We start from the raw sequence: 22,471 nt of genomic DNA on the forward strand, positions 1-22,471 counted from the left end.
CACTTACTCTAGTCTGACCCCCCATTCAAGTTACACCGTTCAAAGCAGGGAATCAATCGATAATTACCATGTCAAAATCCGTCATGACTAAGGCCAAAGAAAATCTCCAATGGTTAGTGGTGGTTAGCCTGTGTTAGGGCTTTTCCCTTTAGGACCTATCCTTTTGGTTTCAGTTCTACTGTTCTCTTAGCCATGAATATTGTATTTTCCGATATATGTCTTCGGAAGCAGTTTGGGTTTCTCTAAGTTCCTTCTCCGATATTGATGTTATTATTTTCATTAGTAATTAGAATAGGGTGGGTCAGGGCTTTTCCCTTCAGGACTTATCTTTCTGGTTTCAGTTCTATTGTTCTCTTAGCCATGAAGATTGCATTTTCCGATATTTGTCTTCGGAAGCAGTTTGGGTTTCTCTAAGCCCCTTCTTTGATATGATAGTATTATTTCCATTGGTAATCAGAATAGTGTGAGTCCTGTTAAGGGGATTTGGAGATGGTTAGACCGGTCTAGGCTTGGAACAGAGGATGCCTAGTTTATCTTCCTTGAGATACCTCTAGAACTTTGGTTTGAAGATTTTTTCCTATCTTTAGGATCTTGTGTGGGTGAGGTGCTACAGGTTCATTGAGCAACCAAACAACGGGAGGAAATCTACTTTGCCAAGTTGCTCATCAAAGTAAGAAGAACGTCAGAGATTCCCAAATCAGTGAAGGTTCTAGTAGGGCAAGAAGCTATGGAAATTAAGATTTTGGGAGAAGATGTCGTATGGAAGAGGGGAAAGGGGTGTTGTCTCTCACTAGGTTCTGCAAGATCAATTTGCCATGAATGAAGGAGCACCGAAGATGATGTCTCGTGGGCTACTGATCGCAACGCTCAGTATTGATTAATGGCTCCCCTTTTAGCTATTTTAGAGCCACTAGAGGTCTTCGACAGGGTGACCCCCCGTCCCCTTTTCTTTTCGTTCTTGTGATTGATGCTCTTAGTGGTATGTTGATTAGGGGCCAAGAAGTGGGCGTATTCAAGGGGTTCTCAATTAGAAATTTCACATTATGCATCTGCCATCTTTAGTTTGTTGATGACACGTTGTTGTTTTGTGAGGCAGACGAGAATATGGCAACTTTCTTGAGTATGACAATATGTTGGTTTGAGGTAGTTTCAGGTTTGAAGGTCAAATCTTTCTAAAAGTGTAATCTACGGGATTAATCTACCTTTGGAGGCTTGTAATTCTCTTGCTGATCTCGTTGACCGTAAGGTGGGTTGTCTCCCCACCATTTATCTGGGATTACCTTTGTGCGTAGGAAAACCTCCTATATTCCTGTGGGACAAAATTGTAGAAAGGATGGAGAGGAAGCTCTCTACTTGGAAACTAAATGTTTTTTCTCTGGGAGGCAGACTTAACTTGATCAAGGCCTCTCTCTCGAATTTGCCTATATACTATTCATTCCTATTCCAGTGCCTGAAATCCATTATCATCAAATTTGACAATTTGCGTCGAAAGTTCCCGTGGCAGGGGAGTAGTGACTCCAGAAAATCCCCCTTTTTAAACCAGAGGGAGGTGTGCACTCCTTACAACAAAGGGGGTGCGGATATTAGGAACCTTGAGATTGTCAATAAAACTCTCCTAGGTAAATGGATTTGGAGGTTTGGGAATAGAGATGAACAGTCTGTGGCCCCAGATAGTGGCAGCAAAATACAGCACTTCTTCTCTCAGGTGGTGGACTAAAGAGCCTTCTTTCTATCAAGTGTCCTTTATATGGAAAGGTATAGCGAAGATGGCCCCTATTGTCTTTGACATGGTCTCCTACTCCTTGGGGAATGGTCACATAATTAGTTTTTGGTTGGATCTTTGGTGTGGTCCACCCATGCTGTCTGAATCTTTTCCTGGCCCCTTTGCTGTCAATCTAAACCCAAATATTCCAGTGGGAGATTGTTTATAGAAAATGAGAATGGAGGAATTTGTCTACCTCTATTCAGAAGAAATCTGTCTGACCCTGAAATCCATGAGTTTACTCTTCTTCTTTCTCGCTTTTAGGAGTTCTTTCCTTCACCCAATGAGGATTCAATTCGTTGGATGCTGTCAACCTCTGGAATTTTCTCAGTCAGATCCTTCTATTGTCACCTTGCAGCCTCTGTAGATCTAGTGGGATGCTGCCACACGGGAGTGCTTTGGTCTTATGGTGTGCCTCCAAAAGTGGTGGCTTTCGGCTGGCTCGTTAGTCAGAATAGAATCCTAACTATTGATAACTTGAAGAAGAGAGGGATGATCCTTCCTAATGCACATCTCCTTTGCTTGCGGGCAGAGGAATCCATGGACCACCTGTTCATTCACTGCCAATTCACCTTAGATCTTTGGTGGAGTGTCCTTCTCTTGGCTGGAATATCGTGGGCAATGCCCAATTCTGTATATCAACTTTTCTGTATCTGGCATGAGGAGCCTGGAGGTGCTCGTGGAAAGAGGAAATGGAGAAACTCTCCTGTTAGCTGTTCTATGGGTTATTTGGGCTGAAAGAAACAATCATTGTTTTAGATACAGGAGTGCGTCCTCGGCGAGGGTGTTCTCAAGGGTTCTTGTTTCTTTAGAGACTGGGCTCCTTAGCTAGTATTTCCAAGGGTTCTTGCCAAACTTGGGTCTAGTTGCTGTATTTTTCTTTCTTTTAGGTGTTCCCCTGTATAGTTTTCTCTTCTTCTTCTTCTTCTTCTCCTTTTTTTTTTTTTTTTCCCTCTAGTTGCTGTCTCTGCTTCTGCAGTTTTCCTTTTGCTTTAATAAAATTCTCATCTTTCAAAAAAAATCAAATGGTTTCATGGATTGAAGTTTCGACTTTGCATGCTATCAATTGATACTACTCTTTGTCCTGCTCTATTTTCTTCTTGATTGTCATTGCAGATGTACCTTTTTGTAGATGATTACTTTCTCCTTGCATTGCTACAGGGTGTTGAATTCGCTTTCTGGAATTGATTTATGGATTTCCTTTTTCAGGACAACCTTCAGGAACAACTGTTACATTTGTGATAATAGATGGATGGGTCGTAACTGCAGCATCAGTTGGTGATTCACGCTGCATATTTGAGTCTGCTGAAGGTGCAATTTATAATTTGTCAGCAGATCATAGACTGGAAGCCAATGAAGAGGAGTAAGTTTTTCTTTCAAGTACTTAAACAATGCTACACAGTTAAAACTTGTTCTCACTTTTAGGAGTTTTCTCTGTATGTTCTCACAGGAGGGACCGAATAACAGCAAGTGGGGGTGAAGTTGGTAGACTAAATACAGGTGGTGGTGCAGAGGTATGGTTTTTTTGCATGTTAGTTTCTTTATTACGTTTATTGAACTGTTGAATTGAATGCTTTCCTTAAAATTTTATTATTACAAGCGGCTGAGTCTTTTGTAGATTGATGTGTATAGCTGTATATTCTTTCTTTTATATTATCCAGAGATTTTACACACACAAATAGAGGTAATACTTCCATAGATATCCTTGTGCACACTTGAAGGTTTAGGATAATCAACAAATTTGGGAATATGAGACCAGCCATGGATCAATTCTCTGATGAATTGATCTGGTGGGTGCCAGCATTTTTTTTAAGGGATAACAAAATTTGTAATAAAAAATCAAGAAAAGATACATCAAGGGGAAGGAATTCCCATACACGCAGAAGATCTAGAGACACCAATGTTAGCCAAAAATTTGGCCTTGTCATTCATCTCTTACCCTACATGAGTAAATGAAATGTTTAGCCTAGATGAAAGGTGCCAAATTCGTTGAAGATGAATGACAGATTCCTTTGGCGAGGAAAGGGGTATTTCGCGAGGAGAGTTCTTTAGTTGGAGCATTGGCTGGAATCTTGTTCCCGTTGCCATTTGTTAGGAAGCATGGAAAGAAAGGAACAATCGGATTGTACATTTGTATTTTTTGTGTTCTTGTATAGTTGTCTTTGGCCTTTTCTATGAAATATCATCATCGTTTCAAAAAAAAAAAAAAAAAAGAAAGAAAGGAACAATCAGATCTTCAAAAACTCCCAGATGTCTACCGAAGTGCTGATTGGTGAGGTTGAAGAATTGATTAATGAGCAGGCAGCATTATCAACCAAACTCAAAGGGTGGTCTCCAGCTGATATTCTTCAAGAGTGATCTGGTTTAGTTGCTGCTGGCCATATCTCCACTCACCTCCCCATAGTTTGATGCCCAGCCACTCCAAGAATGTTCAAAATGAACTCTGGTGGAATGGAATAGGATGCCTGATGCAGACACAAGCGCATTCAAGGTGTACCAACGAAGAAAGCGCCAACCACAAGTGTCGTCCTTGTGGATAGGCGACTATTGAGGAGCTGAAGACCTTTCACATGTGATTGGACATATAGAAGACCCCACTCAGGGAAGACACATGTGAAGGAAGATTGGAGAAAGAAGACCGAGCGCCCAAACTTTCCCGTACTTATGTTATTTGCGCGTTTTTGACTTAGTTAGGGGTCTTTTAGTAATTTTATGTCTTTATTTGCTTATTCTAGGGGTATTTTAGTAATTTTATGTCTTTATTTGCTTATTTAAGTGGGCTAAAGCCCTAAACTCGAATTTTTAACTATTGATTAATGAAAAGCAAACCCTTTGGTTGCCTCCTTCCTCTCTTCTCTCTAATAGTGCTTCTTCTCTTCCCTTGATCTTCTTCTTCTAATTTCTTCTTGTGCCCCTCCAACTTCTTCAAGGTAATAATTTTCTTCCTTCTATTTTCCAGTTTTGGCTAATCCTTCTTCGATCAAAATCTTGAGAACCGATCTAAACCCTAAACCCCCAAATTCTCAAATCCCTAATCCGAGAAACTTCTTGGTTCTTCGGACTAGTGATCTTCATTGATCGATTGGGTGTGACCATGCAAGATCGGGAGGTCTCATCCCTCGCCGGATCCAACCTAAGTAGTAATTGAATTCCATAATCCATGGTTGTAGTGATGGCCCGCTCCATTGCATGTTTCCTTTATGATTTTCTCAGTTATGATGATTACTGTTAGAATTTTAGATCATTTATTCCTTTTATTTCCGCTGTTTAATTGTGTCCATGAGCATGCATCATAATTAGGGCTGTCCTGTGTCAAATTTGGTATCAAAGCCTAGGTTTGCATGGTTTTTTGTCTAGATCGAGTTATCAAACTAGGGTTTTGATTTTTAGGTTTAATTTAGGAAAGTTCCAGGTTTAGAAAGTTTTCAATTTTAGAAACTTTCCACATTTAGAAAGTTCCTAATCTGGAAAATTTTCAGATTTGAGTTGTTCCTTGTTTCAACTTAATTGTGTCAGTTCATAGTAGTTTTACATTCATCGCATTCATCTTGAGAGTCATAACACTTAGTAGTCTAGTTAGGTAGAGTTTGGTTCAAGTCTTCATTGTATGCCCACGAGAAGAGGTAGAGGTTTCGGACTTCAACCTACCATGAATAACGAGCAGTTATCTGAGCAACTTGCTCAATTGATACAAAAGATAACCGCCCTAGAAGCGGGTCAAAGGCGTGAGTTTGCCCGCCTTGAGAACCAAATTACCACTACCATGACTAAGGTGGAGCAACTAGAGGCGTCCCAAAAGGAAAACCCCGCTGTAGGGGAAGATGCGCACTCCCAAGTGGAAGGAATCATGGAAGAACGTGCTGCCACACGTGGTGGTAGTGAGGATAGAGATCGTGGTAACGGTCGTGGTGTGGTGCGAGAGGCACGAGCCACATGTGGTCATCAAGACCGCTATGATCCAGATGAGCGTGCGATGAAGAGTGTGAGAGTTGAGGCCCCGAGTTTTGATGGGCGCTTGGATCCCAAGGCGTTCCTTGACTGGGTTGCTGACATGGACCACTACTTTGAGTGGTATGACATGTCGGAAAACCGTCAAATGCGGTTTGCTAAGATGAAGCTTGTGGGTCAAGCCAAGCTCTTCTGGACCAACACCGAGCGTAGGATAGAGAGAGTTGGTAGAGCCCCTATCACACATTGGTATGAGATGAAAGAGAAGTTAAAGGAGAAGTACCTTCCTCTCTCATACCGTCAGAAGCTCCTTGACCAATGGCAATCCTTACGCCAAGGGTCAATGCCTGCCGCTGACTACATCGCTAAATTTGAAGAGTATGTGATGCGATGTGATATCCGAGAAGACCCTCTAGTAACGCTCTAGCGTTTTAAGACGGGCCTTTGTGCGGATCTTCAGCGCGAGCTTATTACTCGGCCCTTAATGGACTTAGATGAAGCATATCAAGTCGTGCAGGAGTTAGAGCAGTATCTGAAGGCTCCTGTCGTTCATCGTTTTGAGTCCCGAGACTTCAATGCTAGATCTAGTTCCCAAGGAACTAGACCTAATATTGGTAATCAACCTAGGGCACAGGCGACCATTCCGCCTAGGCCTAGGGAGGACAAGGGCAAAGGGGTTCTTGGTGCCGGTCCTAGTAACATAAGCCAAGTGAGGTGCTATGAGTGTGGCAACCTTGGCCACATGTCTAATCAGTGTCCTACGAAGAGCCGTGGGAGAGCCTTAGTTATAGGCAAGTCCCACAAGAGTGGAGATGACCAGGGTGATTATGAAGTTGAAGAGTATCACCCTGAAGGAGGACTTACTGATGAAGAAGTGGATGGAGAAGCAACGCTTGCAGTAGTCAAGCGTGTGTTAGCTCAGTCTAGAAGTAGTGCTGACTGGCGTCGAAGCACTATCTTCTACACTATTGCCAAGTGTGGTGAAAAGAATTGTAAGGTGATAGTGGACAGTGGAAGTTGTCAGAATGTGATTTCCACTAGCACCTTAGATCGCTTAAAACTGAAATCCACACCTCATCCAGACCCGTATAAAGTTTCTTGGGTTGACAAGACATCCCTACCTGTCACCCAGCAATGTCTAGTCCCCATCGAGTTTGGGTCATACAAAGAATCCCTGTGGTGTGATGTTTTACCTATGGATGTGGGACATGTTATCCTAGGTAGACCGTGGCTATTCGATAATGATATCACAATCTCTGGCCGTTCGAATGCTTGTACTTTTATGTATAATGGTAAAAAGATCAAACTTAATCTCATGCCACCTGAGAATATACTAGGGAAGAAGGATGAGAAGGCAAGTGAGCCTAGAGAAATGGGGAAATCCAAACCTAAGTCTTTACATATAATCAGCGCAAGAGAGTTTGAAAAAGAGGCTAAGGAGGATTCTATGGTGTATGCCCTTGTGGCTAGAGAAATTACACCTGAGGTTCCATCAGAGTTGCCCTGTGAGGTGACCTCGGTCTTGAAGGAATACAGTGATGTATTTCTTGAAGACTTACCGAATGAGTTGCCACCTATGAGGGACATACAGCATGCCATTGATCTTGTCCCAGGGTCTACTCTACCGAACCTTCCTCACTACAGGATGAACCCTGCAACGCATGCAGAGTTGAAGAAGCAAGTTGATGAGCTTCTGCAAAAGGGTTTCATCCAAGAGAGTATGAGCCCGTGTGCCGTGCCTGCATTGTTGACGCCAAAGAAAGACGGCACGTGGCGCATGTGTGTGGACAGCCGTGCCATAAACAAAATTACTGTCAAGTATAGGTTCCCTATACCTAGACTTGATGATATGCTTGACATGATGGCCAGGTCCACTATATTCTCTAAGATAGACCTCAAGAGTGGATATCACCAAATCCGTATACGCCCAGGAGATGAGTGGAAGACGGCGTTTAAGACGAAAGATGGGCTGTATGAGTGGTTGGTCATGCCCTTCGGCTTGACTAACGCACCCAATACTACTTTCACGCGGGTGATGACACAAACTTTGAGGCCATTCATGGAAAAATTCCTAGTAGTGTACTTTGACGATATTCTTATTTATAGTACCACTAAGGAATCACACCTTGAACATTTAAAGAAGGTCTGTAGTGTCCTTAGGAAGGAAAAGTTGTACGCTAATCTTAAGAAATGTGCATTCATGTCTAGCCAAGTTGTGTTCTTAGGATTTATAGTGTCATCTGAAGGGATGCGCGCAGACCCTGAAAAAGTCAGGGCCATAGTTGAGTGGCCAGAACCAAGGAACATTCATGAGGTGCGAAGTTTTCACGGCCTAGCAACTTTTTATCGTCGGTTCATTAGGGGTTTTAGCACGATCATGGCTCCCATTACCGAGTGCATGAAAAAGGGAGAGTTCGTGTGGTCTAAAGCCGCCGTCAAGGCTTTTAAAGAAATGAAGAGTAAGATGGTGGAAGCTCCTGTCATGCGTCTACCTGACTTTTCTAAAGTCTTTGTAGTAGCGTGCGATGCGTCTGGTGTCGGTATAGGTGGAGTGTTGAGTCAAGAAGGACACCCAGTGGCCTATTTCAGTGAGAAACTGAATGAGGCAAAATAAAAATACTCCACTTACGACAAAGAATTTTATGCGGTAGTGTAATCCCTGAGACATTGGCGACACTACCTCCTACCGCAAGAATTCGTTTTGTTTTCTGACCATGAGGCTTTGAGATATTTGCATTCTTAGAAAAAACTCAACCCAAGGCATGCCAAGTGGGTAGTGTTTCTTTAGGAATATTCGTTTGTTTTGAAACACAAGGTCGAGGTTGAAAACAAACCAGTAGATGCCCTTAGTAGGAGAGTGGAGTTGCTCAACTCTTTGAGTGTAGAGGTAGTCGGATTTGAGCAACTGAAAGATGAATACCCCATATGTCCTGATTTTGGGGGTACTTACGCGTCGCTCTCTAGTGACCAGCATATTATGGGTGAATATGTTCTTAAAGATGATTTTCTTTTCAAGAGAGACAGACTTTGTATTCTCCGTATGTCCCTTCGTGAATTCCTCATCTGGGAGCTTCATTCAGGAGGGATAGCTGGCCATTTTGGTCGTGATAAGACTATTGCTCTCGTGGAAGATCGTTTTATTGGCCAAGCCTCAGCGAGACGTAGCCAAAGTTTTAGGGCGGTGTCGAACTTATCAACCGGCAAAGCAAAGAAAGCAAAATACGGGGCTGTACACGCCATTGCCTGTGCCACATGCCGTGGCAGGACATTAGTATGGACTTTGTGCTCGGGCTTTCCAAGACTATAAAAAAGCACGATTCCTTTTTTGTCGTTGTGGACCATTTTTCTAAAATGGCGCATTTCCTCCGATGTTCGAAGACGTCAGATGCGTCTCATGTTGTTCGTCTCTTTTTTGATGGTGTGGTGCGTCTCCATGAGTTACCTAAAACCATAATGTCTGATCATGATGTTCGATTTACTAGCTATTTTTGGAAGATACTGTGGCACATTATGGGAACTCGTTTGCAATTTTCTACTGCTTACCACCCACAAACAGATGGTCAAACTGAAGTGGTAAACCGTAGCCTTAGAAATCTTCTACGTTGTCTAGTGGGTGAACATGTTAAGACTTGGGACCTAATTTTACCAACTGCTGAACTTGCTTATAATGGGTCAGTTAATAGATCTACAGGGTTGAGTCCTTTTGAAATTGTAAGTGGTTATAAACCTAGAATGCCCATAGATCTCTTACCTATGTCTGTTACCCAAAGGTCTTCTGAGTCAACCGATGCATTCGCACGCCATATTCATGATTTGCATACACATATTAGACAGCGGTTAAATAAGAGCAATGATGATTATAAAGTTTCAGCTGATTCTCATCGTAGAGTGCAAGAATTTCAAGAAGGAGACTGTAATGGTGCGAATAAGGCCAGAGCGATTCTCTCAAGGATCTGCAAAGAAATTACAAGCGCGTAGTGCTGGACCATTCAAGATATTACAAAAGGTTGGGTCCAACGCGTATCGGGTTGACCTTCCACCTGAAATGAGCATTAATCCAACTTTTAATGTGGAAGATCTAGTCCGTGCCCATACTCCCATTGTTGATACATCGTCCCTTTCATGGCCTTTTTCTGAGTTTGCTACCCAACCCCTTCCACCCCCTCCTCCACCCATTACCCATAAAGAAGCAATTGAGGAAATCTTGGATGACGAGATAGTATCCACGAGAGATGGGGGTTTCCAAAGGTATCTTGTCAAGTGGAAGAACAAACCATCGTCTGAATCTACGTGGCTGTCGGGCGACGCATTGCAGGGTATTGATCCAGATCTACTCGAGCGCTACAAAAGTTTCAACTCGTCGGAGTCGAGTTTTTCTCACCCGAGGGGAATTGATGCGGACACAAGCGCATTCAAGGTGTACCAACGAAGAAAGCGCCAACCACAAGTGTCGTCCTTGTGGATAGGCGACTATTGAGGAGCTGAAGACCTTTCACATGTGATTGGACATATAGAAGACCCCACTCAGGGAAGACACATGTGAAGGAAGATTGGAGAAAGAAGACCGAGCGCCCAAACTTTCCCGTACTTATGATATTTGCGCGTTTTTGACTTAGTTAGGGATCTTTTAGTAATTTTGTGTCTTTATTTGCTTATTCTAGCGGTATTTTAGTAATTTTATGTCTTTATTTGCTTATTCTAGTGGGCTAAAGCCTTAAACTCGAATTTTAACTATTGATTAATGAAAAGCAAACCCTTTGGTTGCATCCTTCCTCTCTTCTCTCTAATGGTGCTTCTTCTCTTCCCTTGATCTTCTTCTTCTAATTTCTTCTTGTACTCCTCCAACTTCTTGAAGATAATAATTTTCTTCCTTCTATTTTCCAGTTTTGGCTAATCCTTCTTCGATCAAAATCTTGAGAACCGATCTAAACCCTAAACCCCCAAATTCTCAAATCCCTAATCCGAGAAACTTCTTGGTTCTTCGGACTAGTGATCTTCATTGATCGATTGGGTGTGACCATGCAAGATCGGGAGGTCTCATCCCTCGCCGGATCCAACCTAAGTAGTAATTGAATTCCATAATCCATGGTTGTAGTGATGGCCCGCTCCATTGCATGTTTCCTTTATGATTTTCTCAGTTATGATGATTACTGTTAGAATTTTATCTCCACTCACCTCCCCATAGTTTGATGCCCAGCCACTCCAAGAATGTTCAAAATGAACTCTGGTGGAATGGAATAGGATGCAGTGTTGGGGGAATCCTCAGGGACACAAGGATCGCTGGTCATTGCATTCAACAGTCCCATCTCCCACTGTGACCAGCTAAAAGCAGATGCACTAGGGATGAGAGAAGCCCAACGCATTCCGCTGGCTCACAATTTCCTGCTGACAATGGTTGAGAGCCACGCCTCCAATGTATTTAGATGGATCAGAGATGGTGAAGAACCTTGGTCTTTGCACTAACATTATAAATGATGTCAGATTCTATTTATCCAAATTAAATATTTTGTTTTAACAAGGTGAAGTTAGAATCAAATGATGTAGCTTTTGGCTTTGGCTTGTTAGGGCTCTAGTAGCCTGGATATGCGTATCAGAACTCCGGTTCCCTGTTGGTGCTTTAGTGAATTTTATTTTATTTTTGTGGTTGTTTGTCAAAAAAATATAGAGAGAGAGAGAGAGGGGAAGAAGAATGACAGATTCCATGATTTATTCTTCATGCAGCCACCAATCATATGTCGGTTAAAGAGTCATCTTCTACTAGTGGAGGCTTGGAGAAGTCCTTAGAGAATAAATGTAGGCCTTCTCACAAAGCAAGCACCTCTAATCTAGTGGTGTTCCCAACACCAATAGTCTAGAGAAGGAGAAGCTTATATCACCGAACTCAATTCTTAGATGGCCTCCAATTCCACTGGGGTCAATGTTACCCCGGTGTGAACCATCAAAATTGAGCTTCCAGCCTTCCACCACCCCAAGGGTAGGCAATTCCTTATACTCACAATTGGGATTGTCTCTAGTTCATTGTTCTCTACTACCCAAGGTGTTCCATAATGGTAACGATAGCTGTAACGGCCACCACTGTTACCGTTATGATACGCGGCCTTAACGGCCCCCTTTTTTTAGGGGGAAAAAATTGTTTCTAGATTGTTACGGCTGTTTCGGCCCCATAACGCGTAACGGTTATGACCGTTGCCGTTACATATTGGCCATTACGGCCAATACGTAACCGTTTTTGTACACCTTGCTACTGCCAATCAATCAAAAATTTTGTATCATCAATTCCCCATTAAATTCCGAATGCCTAGGGGGCCATTTGATGATGCTACTAATTATTATTTTCGCCACTTTGGACAATGAAGCCTTTTTGCTATTAAAGATATGATTATTCCACTCTTTCCAAATCTCCCAACATAAAGCTAAATAGAAGCATACCGCCAAAACATCTAGAGGATGTGGTTGTTGAATGTGTTGAAAGGAGGCTCTTAGGTTGGAGGAGATATAATGCAGGAGCATTTTCACACCGGGCTCGAGTGGGGTTGCCTGTGGGATGCAAGGGCACACTCAGGGTGGGCGGCCCGTGTGAGGTGGAACCCATGTGATGTGGGGCCCACGAGGGGGGTTCGGCCGAGGTCCTAACCCATGCAATGTGGGGCATGGGCTATACGATAAAGGGATTAATTCGTCATGCTCTATCAGTTTGAGCTTTTAGAGCAAGTGGTTGATTGTCATGCATCAAAGTGGTATGAGAGCGGGAGGTCTCGTGTTCGAGACTCCTTACCAGGGGTGATTAATGCAGGGGCATTTTCACACCGGGCTCGAGTGGGGTTGCCTGTGGGATGCAGGGGCACACTTGGGGTGAGCGGCTCGTGTAAGGCTAGTGGCTCGTGTGAGGCGGAACCCATGTGATGCAGGGCCCACGAGGGGGGTTCGGCTGAGGTCCTAACCCATGCAATGTGGGGCCTGGGCTAGAAGATAAAGGGATTAATTCGCCATGCTTTATCAGTTCGAGCTTTTAGAGAAAGAGACTGTGTCTCAATACTTGAATTTTGTGGGAGATATGGTGGTTTGGTCTCCTTGCTTTCACAGTTGTAGGGAAGAGGAGATTGAGGACTTCGCCATGTTGCAGGACCATATTCGAAATGGAACTCCCTCTTTGCTCACTAATGTTAGGTAGAGGTGGGAGTTTGGATCCTCGGAAAATTTCATAGTTTCAAGTCATTTTGTCGTTCTTTGGTAGTGGTGTTGCAAACCGTCATGCCCTATGCCTCCGTATGGAATTACATGGGCTCTCTAATAGTGGTTTCAATCGCGTTATAAGTAGCTAAAAATGAAGTCCTAACCTTAGTTGTTGGATCCTTGTAACTAGGTGCTGGTCCTACTTCGAAACCCCGCTGTGGACTCTCACTCTTGCTCCCGCTTCGTACCTTTCTATACTTGTTTTATTTTAAAAGAGACACTTCCTTGCTCCCGCACCTGAATATGTTGTTGCTTCGCTTCACGCTGCATGCAACTATAGTTCTAACTATAGATCAATTCTGAAGCAGGAAAATGATGGTCACCATCTGTGGGTATTATGTGGCTTAAGACGCGGAGTTAGTAAATCATCTTTTCACCCACTTTAAGTTGGAGATTGAGGAGTTCACCATGTTGCAAGGCCATATTCAAAATGGAACTCCCGCTTTGCTTAGTAATGTTAGGTGGAGGTGGAAGTTTGAATCCTTGGGAAATTTCATAGTTTGGGTCATTCTGTCGTTTCCTTAGTAGTGGTGTTGCAGGCTCAAACTTGTTATATTCACTGCCACCATATGTCGTTACCCAGGCCCTCCAAGAATGGTTGTGATCGAGTTGTAAGTATCTAAAAATAAATTCCCAACTATCGACCACTTTTGAAGCAGGAAATGATGGTCAGTAGCAGGGGTATAATCTGGCTTAAGGATGCAAGTTGGTGGATCATCTTTTCATCCACTTTGAATTGGCCATGGTGGTTTGGAGAAAGTTTCTATCCCTCTCTGAAATGAAGTGGGCAATGACAGGTTTAACAATTGGTGATTTGTTCCAAGCCCATAACTGGTTTGCTAATGGCAAAAGAAAGAGGTTTCCTTAGTTGTGGTGTGGTTGTTATGGAAAGAGCGCCTTATGGGACATTAAATAACGAATCCAATGTAACCCTTCAAAAAAAAAAAAAAAACCGAATACAATGTCAAAAATTTGTATGGGGTTGGATTACATCTCAGCATCCTCCGCTCCCCACCCCTGCCATTTGTGTATATCCTCGTTTTTAACACATCATCATCATCTAAGCCTTATCCCAAGTAATTGGGGTCAGCTACATGAATCATTTCTTCTATTCCACTCTATGACCAAAACTTCAGTTGGACCCACGTCCTCTTGGGCCATATATCCTCTCTTTTTTTGCATCAATAAAATTTCATGTTACTTTTTAAAAAATGAGAAATTTACAGTGCTATACTAGTGAGGATTCTTTTTAATTTATAGAATATTTAGTTTTTTGAAGTAATTATGATATATTACTGAAGCTGCATATCATATTCTTTGGTTTCATCCGCACCAGCTATTTGAACATATCCTTATTGGTGTTAATAAATTTCATGTTAGTTGAAAAAAATATATCAGAAATTTATAGTGCTATACTGTAAGAGCCCTTTTAAAATAAAATAAAATTATAGAATACTTAGTTTTTAAAGTAATTAAGATATATTACTGAAAGGCAAAAATCCTATTTTTGGGGTTTTACATCTAGAACTTGGCAGTGTTATCGGATTCTGGCACCTATGTCCTTGTCCATGCAACATAGGGGGGTTGGATTAAATCTCAGCATCCTTCATTCTCCACCCTGCCATTTGCATATATCCTCTTTTCTGTTTGGTGTTAATAAAATTGTGTTACTTTATGAAGAATGATAAATTTACAGTGCTATACTAGTCAGGATCTTTTTTAAAATTAATAGAATATTTAGTTTTTAAAGTAATTAGGATATATTACTGAAGCCACAAATCCTAAATTTTGGGTTCTACAAGTCTAGGTACCATTATCGGATTCTAACACCTGTATCCTTGTCCATGAATCATAGATTGGGGTGTTGTATACTGATTGGGAGGGGTGCACTCCAGTTGTTATTGCTCCTATATTTGTTCTTAGATTTGGAATTTCAATAGAAATGGGGAGTTTTTTTTTTTTGTCAAGTCTTCTACTCAATGTTCACATGGGTGAAGAGAGATCAGTTTCTTGTTTCTACGGCCTTCATTTGGAGGATCTCTGGACCTCCCAAGGTGGTTGCTTTCAGTTGGTTAGAAGGGACAATGTCCGTCCATTAATCATTTGAGAAGCAGAAATCTTATTATCCCTAATGTGTATGTTCTTTGCCTTAGGGGTGAGGAGATGGTAGATCACCTCTTCATGTTGTGTGGTTTTTCCTCTGTGAATCAGAGGGGATTCTTCAGGTGGTTGTGAGGTCCCTTGGATGACCTATCTTTTGTCTAAAGCTTGGGGGAGTTCCTATGGTCGACTTGGAGGAAAAGAAATGGCCGGTCCTTTTTCAATAGCAATCACTGGGACAGGTTTTCCCTAAAGCTTGGAATAGATTGGGAATCATATAGCAAGATGTTCTCAAGTTGTAACCAGGAGTCCATTGATGTGTATTGGGGATTTTACTCCCCCCTCTTTTGTTGTAGGATGATTCCTCACCATCCCAGCCTTTTTGTTTGGTGTTTTGGCCTTTGACTTCCTTGTTAATAAAATCCTTTCGCCATTCAGAAAAAAAAAAGTCTGTTACTTAACCAAAAAAAATCAGGGATTTCCTGGAGATGGCATGTCCTTCTAACAAATCATGATCATCAACTACAACTACTATGCTATGTTGACTTGTCACTGTTCTCCGTTATGCTTCCAATAAGGTGAATCCAACTGGCAGGAGGATTGCCATCTTGCTCCATTTAAGAGTGGCAATGAATGGAGCAGGGCCACTTGTCCAAGTCAGGAGTTTTGTGATCTTGTTGTATGGTCTTGATGCACAAAAGGGTGTACATGGAATTCTGTTCTAATACAGTTTCCTTCATCTTCCTGTTGGCTGGAAAGCTGTGACATGATATAAGATTGGTGTATGGTGATGATTGAAACATGCAATAAAAGATTGAGAGGACCAACAAGGCATATATATAAAAAATACAAACATCGATGATTAAACTACTGTTGGCCTTGTATCTGCTCAACAATTGGACAGTTGACTATGACAGAACTACCCTAATTTACAGTATCATGTAAACTCCTTGAAGTTTGTAATCTCTTCTCTGACATCATGCTCAGCCGTTTTGGGCATTATATGGCCTTTTTTTTCTCCACCTGTAGTAGCTGCATCTTAACTCACTTTTTTGTCTGCTCACTGTCCAACTACCCATCCATGTACTTTTTATATATGAGTTTTGCTAATTCCCCACCTTCATGGGGCCATTAACAATGTCCCCAAACCTTTTATATGGCACATGGGTGACCTATCATCGATCCAAACTGTTCATTCATTCATACAACTAGGAGCAAGCCATGGTGCAAAAATCATGCTAATTAGATGATTCTATGCTTCTTATCAATAGCATGAAAATGCACAGTCAAGATTGATCATAGAAATAAAATAGGTCCAATTATCATCTTGAAACATCTAAGATAGATCCCACTTTGTATTTCTTACTATTCTAAAGTAACACTTTGATTGATGATTCTAAACACGTGATTTATGGCATGTACACAACAGACGGTTGTAACAAGTTGGCCCCATTCAACGTCCTCATTTCAGCTAAGTCATCCTATGAACATGTTGCTTCTTAACTGCCCAACATTCTATTCCATAAAGCACGGCTGGCCTTATAGCCATCCCTATAAAATTCCCCTTTCAGTTTGAGTGGTACACGTCGGTCACATAAAACTCTAGAGGCGCAACTCCATTTCTTCCAGCCTGCTTGAATTCTATGGGAATATCCTTCTCAATCTCTTCACTCTTGTGAATTATTGACCCAAGATATCGAACTACCATGGAACCGAAAATTTTACATTTGGACTACTGTTTTGGTGTTCTATGCTGTTTGTATACTTAGGACTAGTTAATCATATTTTCCTCTAAAACTCTCGATGCTGGATAAATTCACTTTGATTGCCCTTATTATAAATATAAGTTTGCTTAATTTGGTAATGTTGGAGAAAAGAATTTCTGGCAAATTTGATCGTTGAGTATGGTTTTTCAGATTGGTCCCCTAAGATGTTGGCCAGGCGGCTTGTGCCTTTCAAGATCTATTGGAGATATGGATGTTGGCGAGTTCATTGTTCCTATCCCCTATGTAAAGCAAGTGAAGGTTTGCTAATCATTGTCTTTGTTATTTGCATTATCTGAAATGGATGGTACAATGTTTGTGATAAATCTTTCCTTTTTCATGATCATGGACTGGTTTAACACATATTCCATCAAGATTGATCTCTGCATTTTGTCCTCAGTAATCCACTCAACCCCACCACCTGACCACCATTGCCATCATTATCGCAGCCTTGTCTCAGCTATTTGGGTCCACCCACCCAAGCACCTAAAATAAATAATTAAACTGTGGCATACTGAATCTGCTATGCATTATATTGTCATCTAGCACTTTTTTGTTTAGTTTCTCACGAAATCATCAAAAGGGATTTGAGTAAATGACCTTAGACCCCATGTTTATTGTCTTAAGTCACCTTTTATGGGAATTGATGCAGGACAATTAACCATTTGCTCTAAAAGCTCGAACTAATAGAGCATGGCGAATTAATCCCTTTATCTCATAGCTCAGGCCCCACATCGCATGGGTTAGGACGTCGGCCGAACCCCCCTCGTGGACCCTACATCACATGGGTACTGCCTCACGCGAGCCACCCGCCTCACACGGGTGGGGCCTGTCTCACACGGGCCGCCCACCTCAAGTGTATCCCTGCATCCCACAGGCTACCCCACTCGAGCCCCGTGTGAAAATGCCCCTGCATTAGGACTCCTTTCAAAGTATTTGACCAAAAGTCAAAGTTTGCAGACAGTTTTATAGTACCGCTGACCTTTCGTTAGAACTAAAGAGTCCACTAACTAAAGGCAGAGTGATGCATCCCTACCTTTGTCCACAGAATGCCATAATTTCTGTACTTGATGGTGCAATAGGTCCTGTTCACCCATATCAGTACATGAGAATTCTGCTTCTTTTTTGTTAAAACTTCCCTAATTCTTTCTTTTTCAGTTCATCTCATCTTGCTTCTGCAATTTTCATGTATTAAGATCTGCTATCACTATCTTTTGGATATCAAGAAATAATTCTTCTGACCATTCAAACGAGGTCAATAGGACGGGTATTGAATTAAGTTGCAATTCTCTTTCATGCACCATCAGCTCTGGGATATATGACAGTGGCCTATTTTTATGTGCACTTAACAGCTGCCTGAATGTGAAATTGAGTTCCAGCTGCACTTTTCTGTCACCTAAATACTACTATTGTTATTGTTACAGTTGTCTACTGCTGGAGGTCGATTGATCATCTCAAGTGATGGTGTTTGGGATGCTTTGAGTTCTGAAGTGGCTCTAAGCTGTTGTCGTGGGATGCCCCCAGATGCTGCTGCTGCGCAAGTTGTTAAAGTAATGCTATTGGACTGGATTTCCTATATGCATTGATCTTATTGTGATTATTGTTTTCTGTTGAGACTCATCCCTTATTTTCCATTTGCAGGAAGCTGTACAGTTAAAGGGACTTCGAGATGATACTACTTGCATTGTTGTTGATATAGTACCACCTGAGAAGATGGCCCCTCCTGCACCACCACCAAAGAAGGCAGGGAAAGGGGTGTTCAAATCCATGTTCCGCAGAAAGTCTTCTGAGTCGTCGTCTCAGCCTGAAGACTTTCCTGAACCGCCAGATTTGGTGGAGGAAATGTTTGAGGAAGGATCTGCTGTACTTGCTGAAAGGTTTGTACTTTCTAGCAGAACTAAATGTAGTAGATGTGGTTCTTTCGAGCTCAATGGGTTCCATTGATGCTCATGTAACTGCTATTGAAGACCTTTGATTTTGGAGGATTCTCTTGCATGTTTCATTTTTGCTTATTTATTTTTATGAGATTATTCACTTTTAAAGGTGATATAGGCATATAGCTACTTCAAACAAATACATTCCAGAATTATTGCACCATTTCAGGGGTTGATTATCCTTGATCATAGTTCAAAAACCCAAAAACTCAACTCCATGTCCTGTCAGGTCAGATCGACTCAAAGGTTCAAACAAGTCTTAAACTGACTTGACTCGATATTATAATATGTAACTGAAGAATATAAGCAGTGTGAATAAATATTGAACATTATTGCATATATAAATTTTTCCATTAAAAAAATAAAAAGCAAAGCTTCTACCCATGTAATGATGGTAAGGAGGCTGTGCTTCCCAAGCACTGGCACAGATTCGATTCCTGTTGATTGCATTTTTTATTACTAAAAGGCCAGGCGGCTGACTTGGCTTGAGTCACGCCAAGTCGTATCGAGTCAACTCAATGAGTCTTGTCGAGTTCAGACCAAATCAAGCTCGTGAGCGAGTTTCCCAGAGACTTGGCTCAAGATCTTATCAAGTCAAGTTAGCTCATTTTAGAACTATATCATTGATAACTGTTTAAAGAGAGTTAATTTAAATGTCGGTCTCTTCATTTGGACCATCACTGGCATCAAGACCTTTGTGTTTGAATCTGGGTTTAGAAACTCGGCCAGATTGGCTTGTGTTCGAATAAAGGTGGACCGGTTTGCTTGAAAATCCGAAAAGCCTACTAAGCAATTCAATCCAGCAGGAACCAATATTAATGGGAACATGAACTGCTATGTACAAGCATCTTTCTTATAGGTTACATTACATGTTGCATCTTGATTACGTCACTGGTTGAAATTATTCAAACTGGTGATAGAACTGGTTGGGACTGAACTGTCCACTAAATCAGTTTTGACACCAGTCGTGTTTAAAACTCAAGTTCGAATCCAGTTCTGTTGAGATAAGTTGACATGAAAGGTGCTACCTTTATTGATAGGGAACTGATTCTTCTAATTTAGCACTTCATGGTGCACATATATGTTAGATACTCCACAGTTTGTCAGAGAAACTAAGAATAGTTAATTTTTTGAATTGCAGGTTAGATACAGAGTATCCCCTATGCAACATGTTCAAGTTGTTCATGTGTGCAGTTTGTCAAGTAGAGATGAAGCCCGGAGAAGGCATTTCGGTACATGCTGGCTCATCACTTCCTGGAAGATTGCGTCCCTGGGATGGTCCCTTCCTATGCGCAAGCTGCCAAGCAAAGAAAGAAGCCATGGAAGGTAAAAGGCCGTTAGGAGGTAAGATTCCTTTTTTAGTGTGTGCTCACATGCATGTTAGGGTTGGAGCTATGATTTGCTTACATGCTGATTATTTCCAAATATTCATTTACAGCGACTGCCAAGTTCTTTTCTTTCTTACTTTTCATTTGTAAATTCAGATGGCGTAAGACATAGTACTGGAAGTGAATAGCCACTCCCCTCACCAGCCACATTGTGCATATAAATTGGCGCTAACAGTGGTATTAGAGCTGACCAGTATGGTAAATTCAGAGCCCAAACATTAATTATGTTCTCGTTCACACATGACTGGTGTGAGCATGCGGATCCATTCGGACAGCTATTCCAGGATTGAATATTGCAGAGACACATGTATCCATTTGCTGATCTCTCGAATTTACTGGGCTGAGTTGAACAAGTCAGGATCTGAGCTTCATTCCATCAAAAAGCTGTATTCTTTGTGGGAGCATACAATGAGCTTCCCCTGACAGATTTCCAGCCATTGATGAGTTCTCACTTGTGCAGTACCTCCCAAAAAAGGGTTTGACATAACTCTCTTCTTTCTAGGCTTGCTTCCATTCATGCGTGTATCATTTCTGATAGAGTTTGATTGAGGGAAGCCTTCATTGATTGTAATATTATGATAGAGAGTTGGGTGGAAGTATCTACAAAATTCCAGCCCAACTCAAGAAATATATGTTGAATAGTGGTTGCTACAAACCCAACATGTTGAACGATTAAGCCATGCACTCAAGATTTTTTAATTCATTTTCGAACACTTGGTAGGAAAAGAAATGATTTCAACTTGCATGTATAAGAGACGTGGTTGTATTTGCAACTCTGCTTGAAAAGGATGAGAACTCCTGCGGGAGAGATCTTCCTGCCTTAGTCCAAATTTCATGTGGGGATGAGATCCTCTACCAGAAGCGCTGGATTATCATTGCCTAAACTCTTCATATAAGTGGCACGTGTTTGTTAGTCTGAACAGTTCACTCATAAACAGCTCTCAACATGACGATATATGATATGCCAAAAAGTCACAGTGATTTTTGGCAATCCTTTTAAAAAAAAAAGAAAAAAAAAAGGGAACTTGCAAAAAACCACTGATCAGATTTTAGTGACTTTCCAAACCAATTTGTGTAGTGATTAGGATTGCCCACCTGTTGTGAAAATTATACCCCATGTATTCATGGTTTCCCATTACATGGATCCAGATAATGACACATGTTGTTTATAGAAATATGAAAAATGTGGGCTCCCGGGAGTAGTGAAATTTCAGTCATTCTTTGTCCAATGCAAGGTGCTAAGACTGCATTAGTGGACTATACTTGACCGAGATTGTGAAAACAAATGATGGATAATGTACCCAGCTTAACCATGCTAAGTAGAAGACTTGGCATCTTTTGTCCATGATGTCTGGAGAGAGGTATGATGATGGTAGTTTCTTTTGACGTTCAAAACTGTTCTAAGAATTTCTGCAATGAAAGCTGCTGTTTCCAATTACCTTAGTAAGGAGGGTAATTGTCCCGAAATCTTGTAGAAAATTTCTCCAAAACTTTGTAGCTCATGACAATTGGACAAATTGCTCTTGAGATTGCGACCATAGAACCTGCTCACCTGCTTGATGGTTGGAAACTTATTTTTCTTTTTCCATTTTTATTGGGGGGCACGTGCTATCTTTTCGAGAACCTTTATAATACACAATACACATGAGTGTTCAGTTTTTTTTCCAGAGCAGAGAGCATTTGAAGCATTACATCTCTTGCCTCAGATGGTATGGGCTGAAAAGGCTACTGGAGAAAACTCATCACAGTCGGTCCAAGTAAGGGCCTGACTTCAGGGCCTTTTGGTTCTGAGATTTTTAGGCCCAATCAACAAATGGGCTGATCCAAACCCAGATTTTATGATATTATTGAGGCCCAGACTGAGGCATCACCAGGCCCATTTATGGCCTGTCAACAGGGGCGGCTCAACATTTTTGGGGCCCTTATGCAAGTCATAAAAATGAGGCTATTTAGTTTTAAAAATAAAATAAATTCAAAATTAAACCATAAATTTGCTTCTTGCCTTTTTAGATGCAAAATGAAGTTAGAAAAATGAAGTTAGAATTTAATTTAGAAAAATGATATTAGAATTTAATTTTTTGAGAACTTAATTAGCAATAAAGTAGGTAATTGTTGTCCTAAGTTTTAGGAGAAGAATTTATTGGGAATGATGCTATTATTTTGAAAAGAGACGATAGAGTCTGTTATTATTAATAGTGCTAGTTTCTAGGATTTGTTTTTTTATTTTCAATTTCAAATTTGTAAACTAATTTTTAGATATTCCTATTTTGTAAGCCTTTCAATAAGTTTTATTTCAAAAAAAATCGGGCTTTTTTTCTTCTTAATTTTAATTTTGCTATAATA

The 22,471-nt window shown here is 41.2% G+C and overlaps 1 protein-coding gene across 4 annotated transcripts in view; it reads left to right on the forward strand.

The window, feature by feature from the left end:
* Positions 1-20,882, forward strand: part of LOC131236116 (probable protein phosphatase 2C 12) — a 30,738-nt gene extending 9,856 nt beyond the window's left edge. For 2 of the 4 annotated variants that reach the window (XM_058233252.1, XM_058233259.1), the window contains exons 4-10: positions 2,972-3,125; positions 3,213-3,276; positions 16,960-17,067; positions 18,231-18,356; positions 18,448-18,683; positions 19,882-20,084; positions 20,225-20,882. In XM_058233252.1, the coding sequence (XP_058089235.1) occupies positions 2,972-3,125; positions 3,213-3,276; positions 16,960-17,067; positions 18,231-18,356; positions 18,448-18,683; positions 19,882-20,084; positions 20,225-20,256 (923 nt within the window). In that variant the 3' untranslated portion in view covers positions 20,257-20,882. The remainder of the gene's footprint in view (positions 1-2,971; positions 3,126-3,212; positions 3,277-16,959; positions 17,068-18,230; positions 18,357-18,447; positions 18,684-19,881; positions 20,085-20,224) is intronic. The other 2 variants (XM_058233274.1, XM_058233269.1) reach the window with 2 other exon arrangements.
* Positions 20,883-22,471: the final 1,589 nt, after the last annotated feature.

The sequence above is a fragment of the Magnolia sinica genome, chromosome 2 (genome assembly GCF_029962835.1).
Source record: "Magnolia sinica isolate HGM2019 chromosome 2, MsV1, whole genome shotgun sequence".
Lineage (NCBI taxonomy): Eukaryota > Viridiplantae > Streptophyta > Magnoliopsida > Magnoliales > Magnoliaceae > Magnolia > Magnolia sinica.